At 53.2% G+C, this 25,902-nt stretch overlaps 1 protein-coding gene across 4 annotated transcripts; it reads right to left on the reverse strand.

Moving 5' to 3' along the window:
- Nucleotides 1-3,821: 3,821 nt before the first annotated feature.
- Nucleotides 3,822-24,639, reverse strand: Cacnb1 (calcium voltage-gated channel auxiliary subunit beta 1). 4 transcript variants are annotated; one of them, XM_051158461.1, is made up of 14 exons: nt 24,371-24,639; nt 21,701-21,787; nt 18,639-18,758; nt 16,786-16,908; nt 15,749-15,885; nt 15,419-15,495; nt 14,174-14,193; nt 13,804-13,884; nt 13,314-13,372; nt 13,022-13,131; nt 12,719-12,870; nt 7,094-7,189; nt 6,523-6,708; nt 3,822-4,824 (listed from the first exon to the last, which is right to left on the reverse strand). In XM_051158461.1, exons 1-14 carry the CDS (start codon nt 24,452-24,454, stop codon nt 4,363-4,365), a joined length of 1,794 nt encoding a protein of 597 aa, XP_051014418.1. In that variant the 5' UTR covers nt 24,455-24,639; the 3' UTR covers nt 3,822-4,362. The 4 variants fall into 4 exon arrangements, with proteins under 4 accessions (XP_051014418.1, XP_051014417.1, XP_051014420.1 ...); XM_051158460.1 differs by lacking the exon at nt 14,174-14,193 and adding an exon at nt 14,877-15,031; XM_051158463.1 differs by lacking the exons at nt 14,174-14,193; nt 21,701-21,787; nt 24,371-24,639 and adding exons at nt 14,877-15,031; nt 20,374-20,501.
- Nucleotides 24,640-25,902: the final 1,263 nt, after the last annotated feature.

A 25,902-nucleotide genomic window follows, 5' to 3' on the forward strand; every position in this document is an offset into this window, starting at 1 on the left:
CCAACCTTTCTTTCTTTCCTTTTTGGTTTGTTGTTGTTAGGTTTTGCTTGTTTTGTTTGAGACAGGGTTTCTTTGTAGACCAGGCTGGCCTCGAACTCACAGAGATCGCCTGCCTCAGCCTCCAGAGTGCTGGGATTAAAGGTGTGCACCACCACATCTGGCTCTCCAACCTTTTTTAAGGGACAGTCCAGGGCCAGTGACCCCCCACTCCATACATTCTTGATGGCTCTTTGTTGCGCGCTGAGTTAAAGCAGCCTTCAGGGGCATCTATAAACAGCCCCTGCCTGCCAGCCTTTGCAGCATCTGCATCCACTGGTCCTCACTCAGATAGGCCCAAATCTTTCCCAGCTCTTCTCAAAGGTACCTGTGTTTCAGTGTCTCCTCTACCCTGAATGCCTTGGAAGGGTAACACCTCAAACCCTTTAACTAGGATGTTCCTGATGAGCAATGAAGAACAGAAGCAAACCTTGGAAGTTGGCCTCTGACCTCCACAGGCTCACTGAGGCACATATAAGGACACAGACCTTCAACCTACTCTGCTTGGTGAACATGGTTTAGAACAGTACAAATCCGACAACCACAGTCCGGGGTCTGGGCTGATTCCGTTTCAGCCCTAGGAAAGGAGACTAGGCTTAGGCTGTGAGGTGTGACAGGGCATTTGGGGAAGTCACCAGTGTTCTAAGTGTTGCTGCCATCTGGTTCCTTAGGGAGAAAGGCGTCCTGCTTTGTCACCCAATTGCAGAATTGAAAGTGACACTCTGAAAGCTGGGAGCACACTAAGTAAACAGGAAGAATTGCCTTGGTGGGGAGCGGGAGAGATGGCTCAAATTAAGAGTGGCTTGGGGGCGGTGGCGCACGCCTTTAATCCCAGCACTCTGGGAGGCAGAGGCAGGTGGATCTCTGTGAATTCGAGGCCAGCCTGGTCTACAAAGTGAGTCCAGGGCAGCCAGAGCCACACAGCGGAAACCCTGTCTTGGAAAAAAAAAAACAACAACAAAAAAGCAAAAAACAAGCAAACAAACAAAAAGAGTAGCTTGCTGTTCTTCCTGAAAAATAGAGTTTGGTTCCTAAAGCAGAAGAATTGGTTAAACCTGGGGGCCAGGGGCATCACATAACAATATTTGTGGGGCTGAAGTTGCCCCAGGCGGCTCCCAATTTTCTCACTCTGAGAGCTTTCAGTCCTGCTGGGTTCCTCCAGCGGTCAGTGCCTGCCTTCCACTGTGGCCTGGGGTGCGGCCCTCCTCAGCCTGGACTGTCAGCACTGTCTGCAGGGGAGGCTAGGGCTGCACACTGCTCCCCTGTCCTGCCATGGCCACTTACAATCCTTCAGTTTCTGTGTATCCGTTTCAGAACAAAACTCTGACTCCTTAACTTAACACAAGGCCCTACTGTGACCTGCTCCTGCCAACCCCTCTCTGGCCAGCAGCTGTCGCCTTGCATTGTTAGCCAGGTGCCAAGAGCCTGTCATGAAGGTCTTCTGTATTAGGAATTCCCTCCCACTTCTCTGCCTAGATTAACCTCACCATGTTCCCAGATTTCCCATGCTGCCAAGCGAGCCTCACTTCCTTCTAGAAGCGGGTTAAGGGGCTAAGGGGGCGGTGCTCCCAGTACCAAATGCTACCCACAGCAAGAAGCTCAGAACACTGTCTGTGGTTGTCAGTTTGACTTTTGCCTACCACATAGGAGGTCTTTAATAAATGCTGGCTCCACAGCTAAACACAGAACTGAACAATTGATTCCCATGGAAAGGCACTGGGAAGGCTGGGAGGCAGAGTGGGGCTCTATCAATTTCCCCAAGGGACTCTGGCCCTGACCTGCCCAGTTCCCCGTCCCTGTCATCTGCTGGCTCTTCGTCTGGAGGCCAGCAGGGGTCTTCTGTCACTCTACACACCTAAATGTACACATTGGGCAGAAGCACTTGGTCGTCTAGAGCCACCACCTCAAAAACAAGACCCAAGAAGGCGAGGAAGCGTGCAGGTGCTGTGTGAGGCAGGATATGGTGACAGCAGTAACAGCTATCAGAGCCCACATCCTGCCAGCTGGTGACAGTGAAGGGCGCCTGCCACCTGCTTATTGTGTTCTCACATGTCATGGGGGTGGGGGTGGGGGTTTGGCCTCTTCCACCTCTTCACACACACAGATAACCTCAGTCCCAAAGCTGGTTCTCTGGACCTACCTGGTAGCACATCTGTAACCCTGTAGTCTCAGCATTCAGGAAGGTGAGGCAGGAGAATTCCTATAAGTTTGAGTCTCACCTCAGTCACATGAGTTCCAGGTCAGTGGGGGTTTATATTGCGAGCCCTGTCCCAAAATAAAGTATTCTGGCGTGGTGGCTCACGCACACACCTGCGTGTGATCCCAGGATCTGGGGACACTGAAGTAACCCCAGGACAGCTGGGAAGACAAGACGAACGCCAGGTGAGGCTTGTCTACAGTGTGAGGCCCTGTGTCTTGGGGAAACAAACCAGCCAACCCAACAAACTGGCTGCTGAGTGCACAGGGCAGAAGCCTGTAATCCTAGCACTCAGGAAGAAGAGGCAGGCGAACCTCTGTAAGCTCCAGAGCTGCTGAAGCACACCCCTTCCTGGTGAGGTGAGCAATTAGGGCACAGGAAGGGGTCAAAGCAGAAAAGGAAGAAAAAAAAAAAAAAATCCTGTTCCTTTAAGATGTCAACCAGTGGGTCTGGAGCCCACACAGTGAGCAACACCTCAATTAGCAGCAACCCCACCTCCACTGCATGGACGAAAGATGTGAGCTTGTGGCTGACAATTCAGAACCAGCAAAAACAGCATCTCCCCGTTTCTCCTTTGTCTCAGTAGCCCAGGAACAGCTTTCTCCCGCACTCCCCCTCATGTCCCCCGCAGGTTCACAGCTCCCATTACTGAGAGCCAGGGAGGCTGCTGGACTGACAACCGGTGCTGTGGCAAGAAAGAAACAGGCTCAGGAGGTGGCCGCAAAGAACAGAACTGTGGTTTTATATGTGGCAAAATATCTCTCCTAAAGGAGTACAGACAAATAGACAGACAGATGGGCACAGGACACTAGACAGGGAGCGAAAGGTTGGGCAGTGGTATCTTCTAACCTGTAAGTGGAAGCTGCACCCCGCCCCCAGGTGGGGGTGGGACAACATTGGCACAGGAGGTGGCGAGACAGGCGTGAGGTGCCCATCCCTGAAGTGGGCAGCTGGGCAGGGCCCAGTCCTCGTTGGCACAATCGGCTCTCTCTGGACCAGCTGTGATGCTGGGGAGGGGGCAGAGCAGCTGGACTATAGGGATGCTGAGGCTAAGGGAACCCCAGGGGACAGGGGCTACCAAGGTCTCTTTGGGGGAAAAGTGGACGCTGGGAAAGGACAGGATCACAAGAGGCAAATACAGAGAAGCAGCAGCAACCAAGTCCCCTAGGGGAGACCCAAGGTCCTCAGGCAGCCCCCGGATGATGGTCACCTCTTGGGCACCGACCCATAGAGCCTCTCCCCTGGGGCCTCAGGTGAAGGAGCAGGGGTGTTTTGTTTTTGTTTTTTGTTTTTTTGGTTTAGAATGAGGTGGACCAAAAAGTACTCATGGTCTCCACACCCAGGTGGCACGGAAATGTGGGGCTCAGATGCAGAGGGCCCCTCTCTTCTGATGGTAGCAGGGCAGGGTATGCTGTAGAGGAAGCTCATTCCTTGGAGCAGGCAAGGGGTGGGGCACCACCTTGAGTTGCTCACTCTTTTAAGGTTCTAGGCCCTGGTTTCTTGCCAATGACCACGGAGGGCAGAGAGTGCGCACTGATGCCCGACAGCTTGCAGCCAGCTCTGCTCCCCAGACAGCTTGCAGCAGCTCTGCTCCCCAGGGTTTCCAAGCTGTGGCTTTCACCTACCCGAGAATGCTGCTAGTAAACTAGGGTTATGGGATAGACATGGTGGGGGATCCTGGGTCTAATGTTTGGGGAAGATTCAGGGGGGCTCTCTTCAGGAAAAGCACCCAACCTTTCCCAAATACCCCTGTGTTGGTAAAAAGAAGCCCCACCCCCACCCCCCATTAGGACCTTCACTTACAGCCCGGAGTAGAAAGAGTTAAGGAAGTGCACCTTTTCTCTGGGAGGGAGAAAGCCCCCAAAGATGGGGAGAGGGGGGCACTTCAGAAAATAGGTATTCCCCCCATCCACCCACAGCATTAGAGAAAAACCTACAGTTGGGGATTAAGAACCTCCCAAGAGTTGGGATGATAACCACCAAAGAAACCCCAAGCTTTGAGCAAAGGCATCTTGAAAAGGAGACGCATAGCGCCCCCTAGAGGCAAGACACGTCTCGGGTGGTGCGCCCCTCTGCCCTGCCCTCCCCGGGGCTCAGAGCCTTTCCTCTTCCAAAACTGCCCCTGCCTCTCAGCGGATGTAGACGCCTTGTCCCCAGCCCTCCAGCTCATTCTTATTGCGCCCCAGAACCGGCCCACCACCCTCCGCACAGTAGCGGGCCTTATTCCGGGCCCGGTTCTCGTTGTCGGTCATCTCCTCCTCATAGTCTTCCTCATCTTCCCAGGAGCCCTGGCGGGCAGGTGGTGTGCCTCCCCCTGCAGGGTCTCCAGGCCCTGGGCCCTCTGAGGGATCTGTCTCCATGTCCACACACGAGTCTCCTGGCTCCGTGTAGGCAGAGTTTCGGCTGCCGGGGGTGTCAGCGTCAAACGTGTCTTGGCGGGATAGTGCCCGCAGGGTGCCTGCCCGGCCAGGTGGGTGGTTGCTGGGGTAAAGGCCTGGGGGCTGGCCCAATTCCCCGGGGTATTCGTGCACACTGGCATGCTCCCCAGTGGCCCGGTCCAGCGGCTGGTCCCCGGAAGCAAGGTAGGGTCCCTGGTTAGCAGACAGACGGCACGCACCATGCAGATCAGGCAAGGATGAGAAAAACACAACAAAGCAAGGCAGGTTAGTGATGGTGCCAAGACACCAGCCTGGCTCCTGGAGGGCGCTGGCTCTAGGGGAGGGGCACCCAGGAGCAGGGCGATTGGCTCTAGAGCTCAGCCTGAGGACAGGCCACAGGCCATTTGCCCCTCAAGCGGCCCGAGGACACCCAACTTCATCTAAGCATCAACTGTCCTGGTAACCATGGTAACAGCCCCCCCCCAGCCCTGAATAATTAGTCAGCGGCCCTCAATGCATGTTAGCAGCGCTTTCCTCCGTTAATCATCGTTAACAGCTCATTAGTACTGCCACACGTTGCTTGGGTTAGTCAATTCCTCCAATTTTTCAAATACACCCGAGATTTCAGCTCGCTGACCCCACCTTCCAATGCCTACACTAGACCTCAGTCACAGGCTTGCAGAACCACACACTTCTCCGGTTCCTGACACAAACGAGTCTCTAAGGTTGATTGGATGTCTTTCCTCCCCCCCCTCCCATAAAGGACTCAAGGCAGCCAATTTGAAGAAGGCTCCACCCTCCCCACCTCCGCACCCACAGCTCCAGGCGGCCATGAGGTGGCCCAATGCCCTCTTCACCATCAGCGGACATGTCTCAAGCTGTGTGAACTGAGCAAATGATACACTCTCTGAGGCGCTTGTTTCCTTGTCAGAGTGTGATAGGAATCACACCAGTTTCCAAACTGCTTCCTGCTCTAAGGCAGAGTGGGCTTGGACAAAGTCTCTGAGGCAGGGGAAGGGAGGCTAGGCCAGGATGGCTCAGCTTCACTGAACAAGTGGGCTCCGTTGCTGAAAACACACTTGAGATGCAGCAGTCTAGAATGACTTCATGGTGTTCTGGCTCTAAGCCAGACCATATACACTTAATGGTGTGGGCTCAGAGACGGCTGCGGCGCCGTGGGAGGAGAGCCTTTCCTGGACTCTGTATCCCTGGGAGACGGTGGAAGGCACATCTTAGCACATAGATGCTGCAGCTTGGGTCCCTCAAGGATTGAGGGATGCTGGGAGGGACAAGTTCTCTGGGTTTGATGGTGCCCCCCCTCCCCCACTCTGTTAGCTCTAAAGTGGGTGTGGAGCTGGCAGCCGTAGTGCTAGCTTGTTAATTCCAGCATCCAGGGTGGCCGAAGCAGGAGGATTGCCTCCAGTTTGAGGCCCGCTGGAACACCACGAATTCCAGGACAGCTACTGCCAGAAGGAAACTGTGTTTCCAGAAGGCAACAATAGTAACAAAAAGAAAAGCGTGCAGAGTCCAAAGAGCAAGCCTATTGGTCTTCCTCAGATTTTCTTCCTAGTTATTAGGAAGCCTTATTAGGGGCCTCATCAGGCCTCAGGTCCAACCGGCAGCAGATGGAGTCCTAAGGGACCAGTCCCAGGGAGGCAGCACCAGCCAGCCCCCAGTCCCACCAAAAACCACAGACACCAGACGCTGCCGCTCACCACGTTTTTTACAAAATAAAACTCTTCCCTTCTTTTCTCCCTGTCTCCTGCGCTCCAGGGTCGGAGGGAAGACCGGGAGGGACACCGGCTACATGGCGTGCTCCTGCGGCTGGGCCACCACGTCGCCTCCCCGCGGTGAGGCCTCCAGCCCGCCCCAGAAGCTGAGATTTCTCCTGAGCGAGGTGAGCACCTGTACCTGGAGGTTGGAGACGGGGGCAGGGCTGGCAGCCAGAGCCGCGGTAGCCATGGTGCGGTTCAGCAGCGGATTGGGTGGCGTGCTGCTGGGCGGGTGTGTGGCCTTCCAGTAGGCTTCCAAGTATTCAGCCAGGTGCTCGCAGGCATCTTCCAATTGGTTCTCGTCCAGTATTATGTCAAACATTTCCTGTGGAGGTGGGGTTAGGGGCGGGGCTGGGATGAGCGGGGGGCGTGACCAAGGGTCGAAGGTGTGGCCTGGGTGCAGTGGGTGGAGTCAAGGGGTTGAAGGACAAGGTTAAAATGCCTCTGGATGTGGAGCAAGGAAAGGACACTCAGACCTAGAGAGGACAGAACTCAGCCTAACTCCCTCTCATTCTAGAGTTAGGGGAATCAGGGCATGGCTCCGCACGTAGTGAGGAGTGCTTGAGCTATTTGCCTAACCCATCAACCCTCTTTACTGAAGGACAGGTCTATACCTAGAGACCTGTCCCTGGTGCTGTTTTCCTTGCAGGCTGAAGGAAGTGGGAGAACCCAAATTCCTTCCCTTCCCTCCCCTGGGTCTGAGCACTCACGGGAGGACACTGTGCCAGCTTCTCTGAGGCTGCTATTTGGACATTGAGGTGTTTGGATTGAGACTTCCCTCTGGATTTGATGAGCCTCTGCAGTACCTGTTTGGAGGGGAAGAGAGGGAACTAGAAGGACACAGGCAATGACTCAAGTCTAAAAGACAGATTCTGGTTGGAGCCAGTGGGGGAATCAGAGTCAGAGCGGTGGAATGTCCCATCATTCTCTGCTGGGAGCACTACTGCCAGAATGAACTGACAAGCTCTATGCCCACTACACAAGGCTCAGGTGTAGGTCAGCATCAAGACAGAGACCGACACAGACAGACAGACAGGCGCGTGTGCACACGCACACACACATACACTCATTGACACTTCATACACACACATTTGCATGTACATATATACTCACACATATACACTCACACACATATACTCACTCACACACAATCACACACTCACACACAGTTCTTGTTTACAGGTTTTATTCTGGAGATTGAGAAATGATCTACACCATGGCTGACCCATGCTGCTGCTGCAAAATACCATTGTCACAAAAATTTAAAGAAAGCTGAAAAGCCACTCCGTATTAAGAGGCCTACATGCAGTGTGACCCTGGGTGAACTCCTGGGTTAATGGAAAAATGGTATCATAAGGGGGATTATTGGGACAATTGAAGAAAGCTGAATATGGCCATGATTTGTTTTGTTCCTTGAGACAGGGTTTCTCTGTGTAGCCTTGGCTGTAGACCAGGCTGGCCTCGAACTCACAGAGTTCTGCCTCCCTGAGCACTGGAATTACAGGCATGAGCCACCACGCCCACCTAAAAGCTCATGTCTTAAGAAATACATGCTGGGGGAGAGAGAGATGGCTCAGCGGTTAAGACTGACTGCCTGCTCTTCCAGAGGTCCTGAGTTCAATTCCCAGCAACTACATGGTGGCTCACAACCATCTATAATGAGATCTGATCATAATGAACAAATCTGTTTTTTTAGATTTATTTAACAGCACTCAGGAGGCAGAGGTGTTGGGGGATGGCCTGCTGTATTTTGATGCTAATTACTGCTTGCTGTCTCTGACCCACCTTTTGCTTAATAAAAAGCCATCCGATCTGGGCAGAGGAGATAGGTGGGGCTAGGAGAGAGAGGAATTCTGGGAAGAAGAAGGACTGCCAGGAGAGGAGAGAGGCATGAATGGAAGAGAGTAAGGCCACCATGGGTTAGCTGGAGGAGAAACGCAGCCCAGATGAAAAACATTAGCAAGTTTATAGATAGATAAGGGGTAGCTTGATAAAAGCTATTAAAAACAGATGGCATGGGATTGAGACAGGGATCCCGTGCCTGAGACGCTAATATAAAAAGTAGTTTAGAGGATTGAGATCTGCCCTGCCCCAGGTTAACTAAGGCTATTTTAAAATATAACAAGTGTCTATGTTTTATTTTTTATTATTATTATTTTTTTGGTTTTTTGAGACAGGGTTTCTCTGTGTAGCCTTGGCCATCCTGGACTCACTTTGTAGTCCAGGCTGGCCTCGAACTCACAGCGATCCGCCTGCCTCTGCCTCCCGAGTGCTGGGATTAAAGGCGTGCGCCACCACGCCCAGTTGTCTGTGTTTTAATTGATCACTAACTGGGCCTACTTGTATTACGTGTAATTTTAAAAACAATACAGAGGCAGGCGGATCGCCGTGAGTTCGAGGCCAGCCTGGTCTACAAAGCGAGTCCAGGACAGCCAAGGCTACACAGAGAAACCCTGTCAAAAAAACAAAACAAACAAAACCAAAAGATCTATTTATTTACTTATTTATTTATTATGTGTACAGTATTCTGCTTGCATGTACACCTGCAGGCCAGAAGAGGGCATCATATCACAGTATAGATGTGTGTAGCCACCATGTTGCTTGGAATTGAACTCAGGACCTCTGGAAGAACAGACAGTGCTTTTAACCTCTGAGCCATCTCTCCAGCCCCATAATGAATAAATCTTTAAAAAGAAGGAGGAGGAGGAGGAAAAGACATAAGTGTCAAAGCCTGTGTGGGAGTTAGTTGTCAAGATTTGTTTATGACTCTTTGATATGACTGGAAGAAAAAATGGGGTTTGGCTTTGTGTAATGTATGTACCAATTAAAAGTTAAAAAAAAAAAAAAAGAAATACATGTGAAGTAAATAAAATGAAGGCACACGATTTGTTTTTAAGTGTGTGCTGAGAACTGAATCCAGGGGCTCATATATACCAAACATATAATCTATTTAAAAATAGAATTAAAAGCTAGAGAGATGGCTCAGAGGTTAAGAGCACTGCCTGTTCTTCCAGAGGTCCTGAGTTCAATTCCCAGCAACCACATGGTGGCTCACAAGCATCTGTACTGGGATCTGGTGCCCTCTTCTAGTGTGCAGGTGTACATGCAGGTAGAGCACTCATATACATAAGATAAATAAATAAATCTTTAAAAAATAAAAATAACGCCAGGTAGTGGTGGCGCACGCCTTTAATCCTAGCACTCAAGAGGCAGAGGCAGGTGGATCGCTGTGAGTTCAAGGCCAGCCTGGACTACAAAGCGAGTTCAGGACAGCCAAGGCTACACAGAGAAACCCTGTCTCAAGCAAACAAACAAACAAAAAAAGAATTGAAAGGCCAAGCCGGGCGTGGTGGCGCACGCTTTTAATCCCAGCACTCGGGAGGCAGAGGCAGGCGGATCGCTGTGAGTTCGAGGCCAGCCTGGTCTACAAAGTGAGTCCAGGACAGCCAAGGCTACACAGAGAGACCCTGTCTCGAAAAACCAAAAAAAAAAAAAAAAAAAAAAAAAAAAAAAGAATTGAAAGGCCAAGGTGGTAGTGTACACCTTTAGTTCCTGAACTCAGAAGGCAGAAGCAGAGAAAGAGGGATCTCTGTAGTTCAAAGCCAACCTGGTCTACCTAGTGAGTTTCACGCTCACCAGGGCTGCATGGTATGAAATCCTGTCTCAAACAAAACAAATATAAGTAAAATAAAATTGCAGTTGGGCAGAACTGCACAGGCCTGTCATCCCAGTACTCTGGAGTCGAAAGCAGGAGGGTCTGGGGATTGAGACCAGCCTTGGCTACGTAGTGAAGATAATAACAAAGATTAATCAATTGAAATAAAATAAAATTGGACTAGAAGGTATAACTTAGTGACATGGCACTTGCTTGGCACTTACTAGACTCTGGATTTTAGCCCTAGCAATGGAAAAATTAAATTAAATTAAATGGCAAGAAGTGGAATTAGGCAGACAAAACACTCAAGATCAGGCTAGTAACTCAGTTGGTAAAGTGCTTGCCTCCCAAGCCTGAAGACATGAGTTGAAACCCCAGAACCAACATAAAAAGTTGGGCATGGTGAACCGGGTGGGGCTGGCATACACCTTTATTATTATTTATTTATTTGGTTTTTCGAGACAAGGTTTCTCTGTGTAGCCTTGGCCATCCTGGACTCACTTTGTAGACCAGGCTGGCCTCGAACTCACAGCGATCCGCCTGCCTCTGCCTCCCAAGTGCTGGGATTAAAGGCGTGCGCGCCACCACGCCCGGCTGGCATACATCTTTAATTCCAGCACTCAGGAGGCAGAGGATCTGAGTAGGCCAACCTGGCCTACAGAGCTTGTTCCAGGACAGCCAGGGCTACACAGAGAAACTCTGTCTTGGAAAAGCAAAAAGAGGTTGGGCATGGTGGTGTTGCTTGTAATTCCAGTGCTAGCAAAGTAGAGACAGATGGGCCTGTCAACCCAGCCTACCAGACCAGTGAGAATCCTGTCTCAAAAAATGTGGATGGCACCTGAGGAAAGACAATGGAAGTTTTCCTCTGGCCTACACACACACACACACACACACACACACACACAGAGCTATACACACACATACATGCGCACGCAAACACACAACAGCTGTATGCACATGCACAGCTGCATGCACACACACACACTCACAGAGCTGCATGCACACACACACACACACACACTCACATAACTACACACCCCAAGAAGTTCAGTGTCATCCTTTGATACACAGTAAGTTTAAGGCCAACCTGGCACATGCCTTTAATCCCAGCACTCGGGAGGCAGAGACAGGTGGATCTCTGTGAGTCCGAGGCCAGCCTGGTCTACAAAGTGAGTCCAGGACAGCCAAGGCTACACAGAGAAACCTTGTCTGGAAAAGAGAACAAAAAACAAAAAAACTGGGAAACAAACAAAAAAAAAAAAAAAAAAAAAAAAAGAAAACCAACAAACATAGCATAGTGACACATGCCAGCATGTGCCTGAAATCCTACCACTTGGGAGACAAAGTCAAGAGGATCAGGAGTTCAAGACCACCCTTAGTTGCATTGTGAATTTGAGGCCAGAGGGGCCTATATGAGCTCCTGTCTCAAAACCTGTGAAGAAGCTAACAGGAAGACTGTAGTCCCTCCGTGGGCACGGAGCTTTTTGCATAATTAATCCGTTCAGTACGTTTTCACAATAATCCTGGAAGCGTGACGAGGTGGAAGATGAGAAAACTAGGGCACAGAGATGGTACATGACTTGCCAGAAAGCGCACAGTACTGTGACAGCCCTGAGTGGGAAACCCGGGTGCTCTGAGCCCACACCCGTGACCTTAGTAGCGAACATGGAACCTCTTTCTGGGCCACAGAATGTTTTTGCATCAATTACGTCACTCGATCTTTGCAACCTCTCCATCTTCAAACACGTAAATCCTGTCGTGCCGGCTATATCATTAGAAACCGAGAACTCAGAAAGGTTAGGAAAAATGGCACAGGGTTCTTAGCTCACAGGACACCGCCATGGACAGACGGTCACTGCTGCTGGCTGCCACCGTGAACTGGATTGTGCCAAGGCCACTTAACCCCCTGACCTCTAATCTCTCCAGCTTCAGAGAGTCAGCTGTGGTGGCCTGTGCCTGTAGCCCAGCCCTGGAGAGGCTACGGCAGGAGGACCATAAGTTCAAGGCCAGCCTAGGCTACAAGGGACCCTGTCTCAAAATTGATTAAAATTTAAGAACAAAACCTTCACCTAGCCGGGAGTGGTGGCACACGCCTTTCATCCCTGTACTCTGGAGACAGAGGCAGGTGGGTCGATGTGAATTCCATGCCAGTCTAGTCTACAAAGTGACTTCAGGACAGCCAAGGCTACACAGAGAAACCCTGTCTAGAAAAACAAAACAACAACAACAACAAAAAAAAAAAAAAGGAAGAAAAAAGAAAAAAAAAATTTTATGGAGTTCCTACCAGTATCCTCTGTACCAAAGTCCACAGGAGGACAGTGCAGCAAACAGGGCCTCACGGAAGATTTAAAACCTTCCAGCCACCACACAGCTGGGTGACACTGCGACCAAACCGTACCAGAACCATTCATTTCTCCGATCCAGTGATGAAACAGAAGAGTGGAGAGGAGACTGACCTGTGTAACCCTAAAAACACTTGCGCTATTGGCTACACAGGAGGTACATCGTGCGGGCTTTCTCTTGAGCACTGCCCATCTATGTTAGGTTGTGCTGTCCCAACGTCCACAAGAGTCTTACAGAGAAGGAAACCAAGGCTATGGGATTAGAAGCGGCAGCTGGAAGCCACGCCGGAGTCCCTGCAGGACCATGGCTACCGTTAGAGCCAGTCTTTTGCACCCACCTTGGGCGACGTGATCTTGATGTAAACAATAATGGGAGCCAGTGAAGTTTTAGAGAGCTGGGCTGGGTGGTTGATGGTGTCCGCATCCAGGGCAACCAGCTGCAAGGTCCGGGCCAGCTCGAAGATCCGCTCAATCTCACTCTGCACCTCAGCTGGGCCATGGGAGCGGGAAGAGATCATAAGGTACCGTCCCCTCCCCCGCCGCGCCCCCACCCCCTCGGGAAAGCTTCTGGAGACTTCCCAGCACTTCGCACCCCACCCACCCTGACAAGCCGGAAGGGGGAGAGTAGGCGGGCGGCTTACCCAGGCTGGAGCGCGTGTTGGAGCGCTCGATGATGATGTGTTTGCTGGGGTTGTTGAGGACTGAGCGCTTGGCCAGGGAAATGTCGGCGGTTACCCGAGTGATGGAAATCCTGAAGGACCAGGCAGGGAAGGAGGAGTCTACGGGTTGTCCACTCACAGGCTCCAATGCCTGCCACCCACCCGTGTCCCTGTCTAAGAGTGCCGGAGTGGGTCCCTTCAGACATCTCGCTCATGCCCAGGTGAAAGGAAGAAACCACAGTCAGGTGGGGGGAGCCAGCTCTTAGCGTCTTACCTGCCATCAAACCGATGTTTCAGGAAGTCAAATAGCGCTTTCTGCATCATATCTGTTACCTGTCATTGCGAGCGGGGTGGGGGGGTGGGGGGATGAGGGGGAAGGGTGGGGGGGTGGGGGGGGGTTGGAGGGAAAGGGAGACGTCAGGCTCTGCAAGCCGCTGGGAGGTCAGCCTGCTTGGGATCTGGACCCACCCTTTCCGCTTTCTTTCAAAATTCTTGAGATGAAGGGGCCTCTAGAAAGGTGGATGCTCCTCGGGGCCTCCAGCACAGGCTGATTCCCACTGGTCTCTTTATGTGGTGTCTCCAAGGGAGCTTTTAAATTTTTTCCTTGGGATATCAGACCCTCCTGAGTGGACTTCCCATGGGTCTGGGCCCCTCTGGGGGTGGGGTGGGGAATCCCGGAAGGTACATGGGCTTTGGGGATATGGGCCCCTGAGGAGACCTGCACACTCCGGAGGTCTGGGCCCAGCACTCCTTAGGACTCCTACCTCATAGCCCTTGAGCGATGGTCCCACCAGGATGATGGGCCTCATGGAAGGCACCACGTCATAGGGGGGCACATGCTCTGTCTGGGAAGGAAACAGGGAAGGGAAACCCCAGAGTAGAGATGGCATCAGCCCCTCTCCCCAGATCTCCAGGCTCCTCCATGCAGCCTTTCCTCCCTTTGACCCCAGAACCCAGATGTAGGTGTCAGGGGGTTGATGGCTGGGGGGTGGGGCGTCGGGGATGGGGTGGAGGGTGGTGGCCGAGCAGGACCAGGAAGGGAGGGTAAAGGGAAAAAGATATGAGATCTGGTGTTAGAAAGTGCTCCTCAGCTCATCCCCAGGTGGGGCAGACACAGAAAGCTGTTATACTCACCGACTTCTGCTTCTGTTTGGCTGGGTCCAGGGATTGCCAGGAAGGGGAAGAGAAAGGGGAAGGCACCAGGCAGAGGGGTAGAGGGGGCCAGGAAGGAGCCAGGACAGGAGAAGGGGCAAGAGAGCGGGGAGACGAGGAAAAATAACAAGCATGCGTGTTAGTGACAGACCGGAGCCAGAGAGGGATAGGACCCCATGCCAACGGGGAGCCAAAGGTGGCCTTGGAGACTGGAGGCAGGACAGAGACGTGGCCAATAGACTTGAGAACTATGGGGCAAGCCTCCTGCCCTCCAGCTCTGGAAAGAGCTGGAGACATTGGAAGGGCCCGCATTCTGCTCCGTTGTGTATCCTCCTGTGTATTTTAAGGGTTTCCCTGAGGACCCGCCCCCTCCGTACATCCACTCATAGAGGCAGAAATGGGCAAAGGATGTCGCTCCGTCCTTTACAATCCAGACTGGGGCATGCATTAGTCATGAGGACAAACACTGAGTTGCGTTCATTACTAGACAAAGCAAGAGCCTCCTCTTCCTGAGGAGTTGGGGAGTGGGGTTTATAAAGAGAGGGATGCTCCCACCCCACCCCTTTACACCCAGCTAGGCAGAAAGCCCAGCGGCTCGAGGTATGGACTGGACCACTCCATCCTCTCTCTTTGCCAAGAGCGGGCTGGGTCAGGACACCCCTCACAGGAAGCCAGAGAGAATTACCTTCTTAAAGAAGGGAATACGCTTGCCATGGGGTGGCGGCGTGGTGACGCTGCTCACGCTAGTCTTGGCAGAGCCGCTCTGCTCCCCTAGCTCTGCCTCCTCATCCTCTAACTCTAGGGGGTCTGGCTCAAAGGCTAAGTTAGTCATTTCATTACCTGAGGCCAGCCGGGAAGGAGGTGAAAGAGAGGAGTGAGGTGAGCATGGAGACACAGTGCAGAACACAAGGATGGGATGGGGGGGAAAAAGAAAGAAGAGGTGAATGGGACAAGGCTAGGAGAATGGCTGGGGGGTGGGGGGTGGGGGATGGGGGATGAGGGGGGGGGGGTGGAGGTGGCGGAGGCAGAGAGATGGAGCTACCGCAGAGAGAGGGGGCAGGAGAGACAGGACAGGCTCAGCTTGGAGGATATCCTATCCTTAGTGGAGGGGTTACCACTGCCTGTGTTTGGGGGACTCAGAATTGGGGTACCTCCTATGGCAAGGAGGAGGGACCACCCCACCCAGGAAAAACTCTCCCTCCCCCCTGGGTTGCAGGCAGCTCTTACCACTGGCAGGGGGTGTGGGGCGGCGGGTGCCAGTCACCACGTCTCCCAGACTGGAACTGGAGTTGTCACCTGACTTGCTGTGTGGGCAGGGGAGCAAAGGAACTGGTGAGCACAGGTGGGCATGTGGGGGCCTCCGGGACTTTCGGGCTGACCCAGGGTGCACACCTGGCAGTTCTCCAGCTCTCCACCCCACCCCACCCCCAAAAAGCCACGGGCAGGTATATGCCCTGGAGGTGGAGGATTGGCTCTGAGGACTCCCCCATCCTCCTGGCCTCTCCAAGGATAGTGGTGCCCACCTACCCCCACCCGTCCAACCCCACAGGCAGGCACCTGGAGCTAAGCCGATTCTGGCGCAGGGTCTGCTCCTGTAGTAGGCGAAGACTGTCCAGTTTGACTGGGCTAGGGATGAAGCCAACCTCACAACCTTCCTTCACCAGCCGCCCAATCCACCAGTCATTGTTGTATTTCTGTGAGTGAGAGAGCAGGAGGGAGGGAGGCTGAAGGTGGGAGCCGTTGCTACCCTCCAGGCTGCCAGCCTTGCCAGTAGATGGTTCCCTCAGAGATCCCACCCACTCACCCTTGGCTTCAGTCTCGAAGGAGAGCATCCCAATTCCCAAAACAATGCCAAGATCAGGGCCCTCTCTGATCATGGACCACCCTCAGTTAGAGAGGAGGTAAGAACCCTGTGACCTCCCTGAAAACCTTGCTGGGCCAGCAACAGGAGTGAAAACAGACACCCATATGCACTGGGCACACGGTCACTCTATCACAGGACTCACAACAAGCCCTCTTGACTTCTCTGTGACCTAGGCATTACCACCCGTTAACCAATGAAAACTCAGGGGTTTAGCTGGGCTGGGTGGCACACCCCTGTCCCCTGTAATCCCAGCACTCAGCACTCGGGGAGGCAGAGGCAGAGGTTTGCAGATTGAGCCCAGGATAGCCAAGGCTACACAGAGAAACCCTGTCTTGAAAAACAGAAACAAACAAACAACAACAACAAAAAACAGAAAGAAAGAAACAAAACTTGGGGCTGGAGAGATGGCTCAGTGGTTAAGAGCACCACCTGCTCTTCCAGAGGTCCTGAGTTCAATTCCCAGCAACCACATGGTGGCTCACAACCATCTATAATGTGATCTGATACCTTCTTTGGCAGATAAAGCACTGATATACAATAAATAAGTCTTTAAAAAAAAAAAAAAAGAAAGAAACAAAACTCAGGAGTACAGAGATGTGAAGAGATCTCCCTAAGGTTGCACAGCAGACTCAGCCCAGCAGCTTTTTCCCACTAGACTTCCAGATACCCCTGTCCTAGCACCCCAACCTACACACCCCTAATTTCCCCACCATCACCCTCCTCCAGGTACCTCCTTGATGTGCAGGAAGTCCTTGGGCTCAAAGGTGATGGCCACTCCCTGCACGGGCACCTCATCCCCTGGAGATGGATTGTAGCCAACATTTGTCCGAACAGCAAAAGCCACCGGCTTGGTCTAGAGGAGACACATGAGGTGGATGAAGGGCGAGGGCTGAGGCCAAGTAGTACCTTGCTTGACTGGCAGAGTGACAGAGTGGTTGTTTGCTTTGCTTTGTAAATTATTCATTGCAATGTATGCTGAATGGGCTGTGTGGTTTTCTGTAACTTTTACAATAAAAAGGAGGAGGGTGGAGCCACTGGGGAGACACTCATCAGGTGATGGCATTTACTGTACAAGCTTGGCAACCCTAAATAGAGGCAATGAAAGAGCTGACCTTACAAAGGTGTCCCCCCTGACCTCCACATGTGTGCTGCAGCATGCACACCCTTCCATGTACAGCACGATTCCCAAACACACACACACACACACACACACACACACACAACTTAATTAAGAAGAAGCAAAAACTGAACTCAGGGCTGGAGAGATGGCGCAGCAGGTAAAGGTACCGCCGCCAAGTGTGATCCTCAGGGCCAGAGCAGACCCCCCAACTCCCACAAGTTGTTCTCTGGCTTCCATATGTGTGCCATGACATGTAACACAAACATGCTAATCCAAGATAAAATTTTAAATTCTTAAAAATGGAATCTAAGCCAGGTGGTGGTGATGGTGCATGCTTTTAATCCCAGCACCCAGGAAACAGAAGCAGGTAGATCTCCGTGAGTTGGAAGAGATAGCCTGGTCTAAAGAGTAAGTTCCAGGACAGCCAGGGCTATTATACAGAGAAACCCTGTCTTGAAAAACCGGGGGAAAAAAAAAAAAAAAAAAAAAAAAAGCTAGGTAGTGGTGGCACATGCCTTTAATCCCAGCACTTGGGTGGCAGAGGTGGGCAGATCTCTGTAAATTTAAGGCCAGCCTGGTCTACAAAGTGAGTCCAGGACAGCCAAGGCTATCACAGAGAAACCCTGTCTTGAAAAGGAAAAAAAGAAAAACCAAAGGGTGGCCTGGGAATATTATTCAGTGGTAAAGCACTTGCCTGGTATGAACAAGGCCTTGGGTTCAATCCCATGTGTGTGTCTGTGTGTCTGTGTGTGTGTATGTAGGTGTGTGTGTATATTTATGTGTTGGGGTGTGTGTGTAAGTGTGTATGTGTTGTAGCTGTGTGTGTGTACTGTAGGTGTGGGGGGGTGTATGTGTGTAAGTATGTATTATAGCTGTGTGTGTACGTCTAGCTCATGTGTATGTGTGGGTAAGTGTGTGTGTGTGTGTGTGTGTGTAGGGGTGTGTGTATATGCATTGTGGTTGTGTGTGTGTAGTGATCTGGGCTAGAAGCTGGGTGTATTCTGAAGACTGAAACAGAAACTTCAGAAGTTCAAGGCAAGTATGGGTCACAAAGGGAGACTTTGCTCTAGAACAAACAACAACCAAGCCTGGGAGTCCAACCCAGGACACTTGATTCTAAAAAGTAGGTTTGTTTTCTCTGTGGTGCTGGGGATTGAACCCAGGACCTTGCACCTGTTAGGCAAGCACTTTACTATTGAGCTACATTCCTAGCCCAGAAAGAAGCAATTTCATCACGTATCAAGCTGCGTGGAAATAGCGTCAGACACTCGGATCGCGTACAAGGAGGAAGCTATCACAGCCCATACTTTCTTCACAGGGCAAAGACACCATGAGGTCTGGAGGCAGACCTCTGTAAGCAACTGGTCCAAAACTTGTCACTGAGTCTGCCCAGACTGTCTCAGGATGGAGGTAGGGAGGGAGTTAGGCTAATGTCCACAGGCCCGCTCCCCTTATCTTCTCACCTTGGCTTTCTCCAGCTGGGCTAAGGCCTGGCGTTCTGCCTCCTTCCTTAAGGCTTCTCGGTCCTCCTCCAGAGACACATCAGAATCTGATGGGCGACTCGTGTAGGACTCGGCTGAGCCCTGAAAGCAGAGGGGGGCCAGCTCAGAGCCAGCTTCTTCTGGCTCCTGGGATGGCACGGAGGCGCCACCTAGCCTAAAAATCTAAAGGCCCATCAGTCCAGCACAATACCACAAGGCCTAGAAAGGAGGTATTATTAGAAAGATGAGTCCAGGGGTCAGAGTTTGCAAGCCTGTGGGATGAGTGTGACCCTAGCAAAGGTGACAACAGCCAGCTGGAGGTTAAGGCAGGTCTAATGACAGCTGCGCGGGGCTTGGGAGGGGTGGGAACCTGATAGGGGCACAGCCCGAGGGAGAAATGCCAGGGGATGAAGCTAGCTCCAGGCCCCTCCTTCCTTGCCCTGCCTCCTGAATGGCCAAGAAGGCACAAGAGAAACTCAAGGCCATCCTCTCCACGGGCTGCAGCCTCCTTCTTAGGCCTGAATCCTCACTGTTGCCTTTGGGTGGCCTGTTGGAATGACAGGGCCACTAAAAATGGTGACGGAGGATCAGGGAGTAAGGGTCTCATCTCCCTTACCCCCTGTCTGGGAACTTCTGAATGAGGCCGCTCAGAGCCAACCCCAGGGTCCCTGATGATTTTCAGAGGAGTGTAGCCTGGGAGTGCGAGTGGAGGGCAGAACATGGACTAGGCCTTTGCCCAGACACTGGGCTGCTAGAGCGCCAGGGTAAAGTGAAGCCGAGAAGACTGAGTGTACCAAGAAACCAACGTGGACCACAGAGTTACCATCCCAGAGGGCAAAGGACCCTGGAAGAGACATGGATGTACGCATGAGACCCACGGAAGATGTATGGATGTCATGGCACTGGTCATGAATGTGCGGATGTGTGCAGATATTTGGAAAGACAAAAGGCATGCTCGAGAAGAGAGTACTCCAGAGTGTGTGCTGGGTGTAAACAACCCAGGGGCCAAGGGCCACCCACCCACGGGGTCTATGTCCCCTGAGGGTGGCAGAGGACAGGATTCGTGGATTTGTTGTGACTTCTGTGGTGGTGGTGGCGGCAGACAAGTCTGGGAGGAAATATGGAGAAGACGTGGAATTCAGGGATGTCAGGGATCGCTCCTGAGGGCAGGATAGAGTTGCTTGGCTAGGAATGCGCACTGGTTTGGCATGGAGTGAGGATGCCAAGACCTACCTCTTCCCCAAGCACCACTGGTCATCAGGTAGCACAGGCATTACCCTTCCTAGGGAAAAATCCCAGAGAATGGGGGTTCCATGGAAGAGCGATGGGCAAGGGATTTGGGTCGCTAATTAAAGCTGGTAAAGAGACACACGCCAGGGGAGGAAGAGGCAAAAGAACCCCCATTCTGCCCTGTTACACAGTCCCCCAAAACAAGAATACAGATGCCCAGATAGACAGAAAGATAAGCAGAGGTGGACAGGCAGAGAGGCACCCGCTAACCCCAAGAGACTCGCATATGCAAGTATACACACACACACACACACACACACACACACACACACACACACACACGCACGCACGCACGCACAGAGAGGGAGAGAGAGAGATAAGAGACAGGAAAGAGTAAGAAAGCCAGGAGATGGGCTGGAGAAAGGCCCTCCACAGAAATTTGAGGGGCTGTTCCACCCGCCCACCACCTGGCCCATCCCCAGCTCACCACTACCAGGGTCCGGCTGGGCACTTCCATCCCTGCGCCCTCAGTGCCCGGCCCTGCCGGCCGAGGGGTGGCCCACACAGCCCGTTCCCCCAGGGTCTCAAGTTACAAGCAGAGTTGCTACATGTGCAAACTGCTAGGGTATATTTAGCTCAGAGATGTGGCAAGGTCTGCCCCCTACTCCTGCCGCCTACTGGGGGTAGGACTTGGGGAGATAAGAGGAGGAAGAATGAGAGACTGTGGGGTCTGACCTCTTGGCTGGCAAGGGGGAAGCTGAAGGCTGTCCCCACCTTGAGTAACAACGGAAGCATAGCATCGTTGTTTCTAGACCTGGCCCTGGCCCGGTTCTGGAACAGGAGGGCTGAAGGAATAATTAAAGAAAGGACTTCTGGTCCGTTTGTGTATTTTAGACACACTCAGATCAAGGTCTCCTGTCAGTGAAAAAAACTAGAGACAGAAGAATCAAAAAAGAAAGTACTCACTCCAGTCAGTGATGGCTCTGCCTGCCCCTTCCATGTCTTGTGAACCCCAGGGGGGCTCACCCCCAGGGGGCTCCTCCTACCTACTGTCCCCTGCCCTCGTGCTCTGTCTATTATCTCCTTAGAACACTCCTTTCCTTGTCTGGTCCCAAGCCCCTCTTGCCTTTTTTGGGTACCAGGCTTTGTTGAGATGCTCAGTAGTCATAGCAACCACATGCCTCCTCACTGCCTCTCCCTCTCCCCAGCCTAAGATGGCCTAGGGTTGAGGGAAGAGAGGAAGTGGCAGTTTTCCCAGCTCAGCATGGGGGCCCAGAGAGCTACTGTCAGCACCCACTTTGGCTAGGGATGCAGGCTACGGCCCTCTAAAATGAAGTACCTCTTCTCCAGCATCTTGCTCTCTCTGTGCACATGGAAGAGTCATGTTTAGAGGTGGGAAGCATGTGTTCCTGACCCATACCTAACCAGGGCCCAGTATCTCAGCTTATTTTCAAGCACCTGTCTCAGCCCCACCCTGCCACAGATTCTGGGGGAGGACATGGAAGCAGACAGCCGGCAGGGGGAGTGGGTGACAGCCCGAAACAAGCCAGGAGGAGGCAGGCCAGGCTGTCCCTGAATGAGATGACGCAGGCAGGCAGCAGGGGCTGGTAGCTGGGGCTGGCGGGGGTGGGGGCTGAGGCTGAGGCAGTGGGTGCAGCTGACAGCACATCCAGGAGAGGTCACGGGGTGCCAGGGTGTCGTGTGGAGGTTTCCAGGCAGATGACAAATGATATGAGAAAGGGTGCCTGGAGAAGAAAGTGGCAAGCCAGCCTGCACCCAACCGGCTGCCTCTCCCAGCCCATCTTCCGTGTTACCTGTCGGACAAAGCTGTTGGAGGTTGTATCCGAGGACGTACTCCCATCTGATCTTTTGAACCGCCCTTTCCTCTTGTTGTATTTGCCCTGAAGAGGTGGGGGTGGGGAGAACAAGAGTGAAATCAGAAAGACTCTTTCCCAGTACATATCCTACCAGGACTGGTGCTACAGCCTAGCCTGTGGACTCTCTTCTCTGCCCCACCCCTATGCTCAGCTTCCCCTAGAGGTGGCCAGCCTGAAAGGAAAGAGCCTCCTCCAACCCCCACCCCCTGACAGTGCCCAGACAACAGCCACCATGAGAGCCTGGGATCCCCAAATCAAGCCGAAAGCTGGGAAGCAGAAAGCCTGAGGAATGGTGAGGCCCACTAGGCAGCAGAGCTAATTAAGATGCTGGGCAGGCTGCAGCAGCCTCCGGGGAAGAGAGAGGTTGCCTGCAGTGCTTGGTGGGGGGGTGTGGAGGAAGAGAGGGGGACATCCTCTCCCCTGCATCTGGAGCTGAGGGGGCAGAGTGTTGCTGTGCCCCCCCCCCGGAGAAAGGAGGGAAAGCAACCTAGAATGCTGGGCTTGGTTTCTCCCCTGAGCTTTCTGCTTCCCAGAGTAGGGAGGGAAAGACACGCAGCTCTTGGGGACCAGGGGAAGGAAAAAGAGGGAGGAGGTACACAACACTATCTGGGAAGTAAACATCCAACCTGTGGGCTGGGGAGTACGGTCAGCTTCCCACTCTCACCTCCACCCTAGCAGAACTTTCTCTCAGCCTCCTTCCTCATAATCAGTGTTTCGAGCCCTCCCCAAGGTATAATGCATTATACTCCCACACCAGTTGCTGCTGTCCAATCCCCAACTAGCCCTGCTCCATCAATCTAAAGGCTCTTTGGCCCCACCCCAAGCTGAGACTAGGACATAGTCTTAGTCAGTACCAGGATAGCTAATCTCTCTTACTGGACTTTAACTGGGGTGGGGGGATCCTGCCTGACCTCTCCGATGCCAAAGGCATGGCATTGAGCATCTCTGTGCTTTCTACAAGGGAGCTGCTTCTCTCTCTCTCTCTCTCTCTCACACACACACACACACACACACACACACACACACACTCCTATACTTGGCCCTTGCCCAGTAAAGAACGGGCAGAATGCCCAAGAGCCCCTGCCCACCCACCCCCCGCCTTTATCCCAGACTCTCTTTGACCAAAGACCTAGAAAAGATTCAACCATACTGCAGGCTCTTGCTCCTGAGACCTGGTAACAAGGAGGCCAGGCATAGGGACTCACACTTGTAATTCCCCATTCTTGTGGAGGGAGAGACAGAAGGATCAGAAGTTCAAAACCAGCCTGGACTACCATAAGATCCTTTCTCTCTCTCTCTCTCTCTCTCTCTCTCTCTCTCTCTCTCTCTCACACACACACACACACACACACACACACACACACACACACACACCACCGGTGGATACATGAATAATAGGACTCCAGTCATCTTCTTTTCTTCTTCTTTCAAACTGGACATACAGCTAAACTGGTTTTGAGGCCTTCCTACAAACCTAAGAGGATCCTACAGTGAACTTCAGACTCTTTCACACCACTACCCCACCCCAGCTGGGCAGAGGGAGTGGCCTTCAGAGGGACAGTGGACAGCTGAAAGGAAGGCATCAGTCAGCTGCCTCCCAGGCTCCAAGGGGCCCCCCGGAGTGGAGGAAAGAAGTATTTTTAGGTCTGACCTGACCCCCCCCCATACACACCCATCAACCACATCAGGGTGCTTACAGTTGCTCCAGGCTGGCCACAGCAATGCAAGAGTTAATGCTATCCTTGGAGGACAAGTCCCAGAGAAATCCCCTAGCATGGCCACCACATACCCTACTGGTCATTCTATGGGGATCTTCTCTGCTCAAGAATGTCCCTACCTAGAGGTAACCCAGTCACATAGGAAAAGTGAGGGTGGGAGAAGACTGAGCCCCTCCCCCAGGTAAAACATCGTCCTCTGCTCCAAGACAGTGAGTTGGCACCCACCCAACTTTCCAAACTTTGGCGGCTCCCACCCCTTGGGGCAGGGGGAGGGGTAAACCAATGTGGGTGTTGGGGGGAGGGAAACATCCAAGAGAGGAATGAAGACCAGGTGACTAGGGGAAGGCCTTCCAGAACTGATCCCTTCCCCACCTTCGAAAGCCAATGTCTGAACCTTCGAAGGCCTGTTGGCAACGCCCTCTGACCATCCGTCTCTGCCTTCTCCCAGTACTACCCCCGCCCCACCCACACCCGCTAGCGCCCCCAAACGTGCTCTGCGTCGCCCCCTTCGCCTGATTAGCTCTCCAGCCTACCTCCAACCCCGCTTCTCAAGGCCTGGATTCCCTCCCCCCCCCCCCCCACCGCCATCAGCATCCCCGCTGTCAGCCTGCTGGAGTCCGTACCCCAGCAGCAAGAACCGGAACACAGGGAAGAGACCTGGAGGCGAGGCTGACAGGCATCCCACCCGCCCCCTCTCCACTCCGCAGCACCGCAGCCCAACCTCAGGCCAAACGTGCATCGATCATTAACCTTTGGGAATGGGTGGTCGCGCAGACACCCCTCTCCCATCCACGTATAGCATATAACCCTTTCCTTTCCGGGGCACCCCGAGCAGACCCCAAGGTCCGCAGGAGCGGTCCTTTCCCTGGAGCCTGGCACCTCGCCTCACCTGTGGGCTGGGGTCGAAGACCTCCATGGGGATCTCTTGGGAAGGTGGGTAAGGGCCCCGGGACATGCCGCTCTTCTGGACCATGGAGAGGATCCTTGCGTCCGGCCGCCCGCCCGGCCCAGCCGGGAGCCCTCAGCGCATGAGAGAGGCCGTCCGAGCCGAGAGCAGCGCGGCGTCGCGCAGCCAGCACCGGGTGCAGTCGCCCAGCCCGATCTCCGGCTGCACGCTCGCCGCCTTGCTGCCCTCCCGGCTCGCGCTCTCCTCTCTGCTGCCGCCGCCGCCGCCGCTGCCGCCTCCGCCCCTGAAGGCTCAGCATCCCTCCCTCCTCCCCCACCCCGCCCCTCCCTCGCTCCCGCCCCGCGCCGCGGCCCCGCCCCTTGAGCCCCTCCGCGGGCTGCGCGCAGACAATGGCTGAGTACCGGAGCCCGGCTGGCCTCCCGAACCCGGAGAGGATCCACCACTGTCCTTCGATTAGCTTAAGATGAGGGCGGCCTGCAGGGGACAAGGGGAAACCGGCCATGAGGCTTGGGTGGAAGTGGGGGGCGTTTACCAGTGTGTGTGCCAATCGCCGATGGGGGTGAAGCACAGGTTGGCACGACTGGTACCGCCTCTCTTTCTGTCCCAAACTACTCTCCCAGTGGGTCTCCCTGACCAACTCCAGCTTGGGCCACCGGAACTTCCCGGTCCCTGTAATCCCGGGACCTCGCTTTAACTCCTTTCTCCCCAGTGTGGAGGCCCAGGCCGCCATGAAACTAGCGGCCTCTTCAACCTGGATCTAGAGCTGCTGCCTGGGGCTTGAGGATGGGGTGAATGTCCAAAGAGAGACGTCAACAGGGTCCCAGGAGTGTTTCTGTCCCAGGACGGTGACAAGGAATAGGATCCTAACAACTTGGTGCCAGTTTGGCTCAGGCTCTTTCTGGTTATAGGGTCCTAAAAAGGTCCTTCTCAAGCTAAGCCATGGTGGCACATGCCTTTTATCCCAGCACTGGGCAGACAGAAGCAGGAGGATCTCTGTGAGCTTTCCAACAGCCAGGGTTACAAACAAAGGTCCTGACTTCAACAAACATGTCGTTCCGCGTGCTTCCGTTTCCTTTCCCCTAAACCGTGTTGCTGATACTATGGTGTCTTTGCCTATTGGAATTATTGGCAAGAGGCGAGGGCCGTAAGAAGTCTGTGATGGCCTGCAGCAGTAATTCCAGCACTCGTCGGGGTGAGGCAGGGTGATCGAGGCTGTAGGCCAGCCTAGACTACATAGTAAATTTGAGGATAGCCTCAGCTACATAGAGAGGTCCTGTCATAAAACATCAATGAACAAATAAAAACGCCTCACAAGAAGCCGGGCATGGTGGGGCTCACGCCTGTAATCCTATCCTCAGGCTGCAGGTGGGAACCCTGCCAGCCAGCGTAGGAGCTCTTGGAAGGAGACAAGATGATGTGGCCAGACAGTGACCATTCACTTCTCAGAATCCAGGGTGAGGAGGAGTCTGAATAGCGCAGGCTCCAGGCAAGCAGAGCACTGGGAAAGCTGTCTT

Source organism: Acomys russatus, chromosome 16 (assembly GCF_903995435.1).
Source record: "Acomys russatus chromosome 16, mAcoRus1.1, whole genome shotgun sequence".
Taxonomy (NCBI): domain Eukaryota; kingdom Metazoa; phylum Chordata; class Mammalia; order Rodentia; family Muridae; genus Acomys; species Acomys russatus.

What these genes read in the sequence shown, in the direction of transcription:
- Cacnb1 (XM_051158460.1), bottom strand. Translation starts at nt 24,454, where the DNA reads ATGGTCCAGAAGAGCGGCATGTCCCGGGGCCCTTACCCACCTTCCCAA. An exon ending in CCAACAGCTTTGTCCGACAG is followed by an intron (nt 18,759 to 21,700) that starts GTAACACGGAAG and finishes CTCTGCTTTCAG; the next exon opens with GGCTCAGCCGAGTCCTACAC. An exon ending in TCAAGATCACGTCGCCCAAG is followed by an intron (nt 7,190 to 12,718) that starts GTGGGTGCAAAA and finishes CCCTCCAAACAG; the next exon opens with GTACTGCAGAGGCTCATCAA.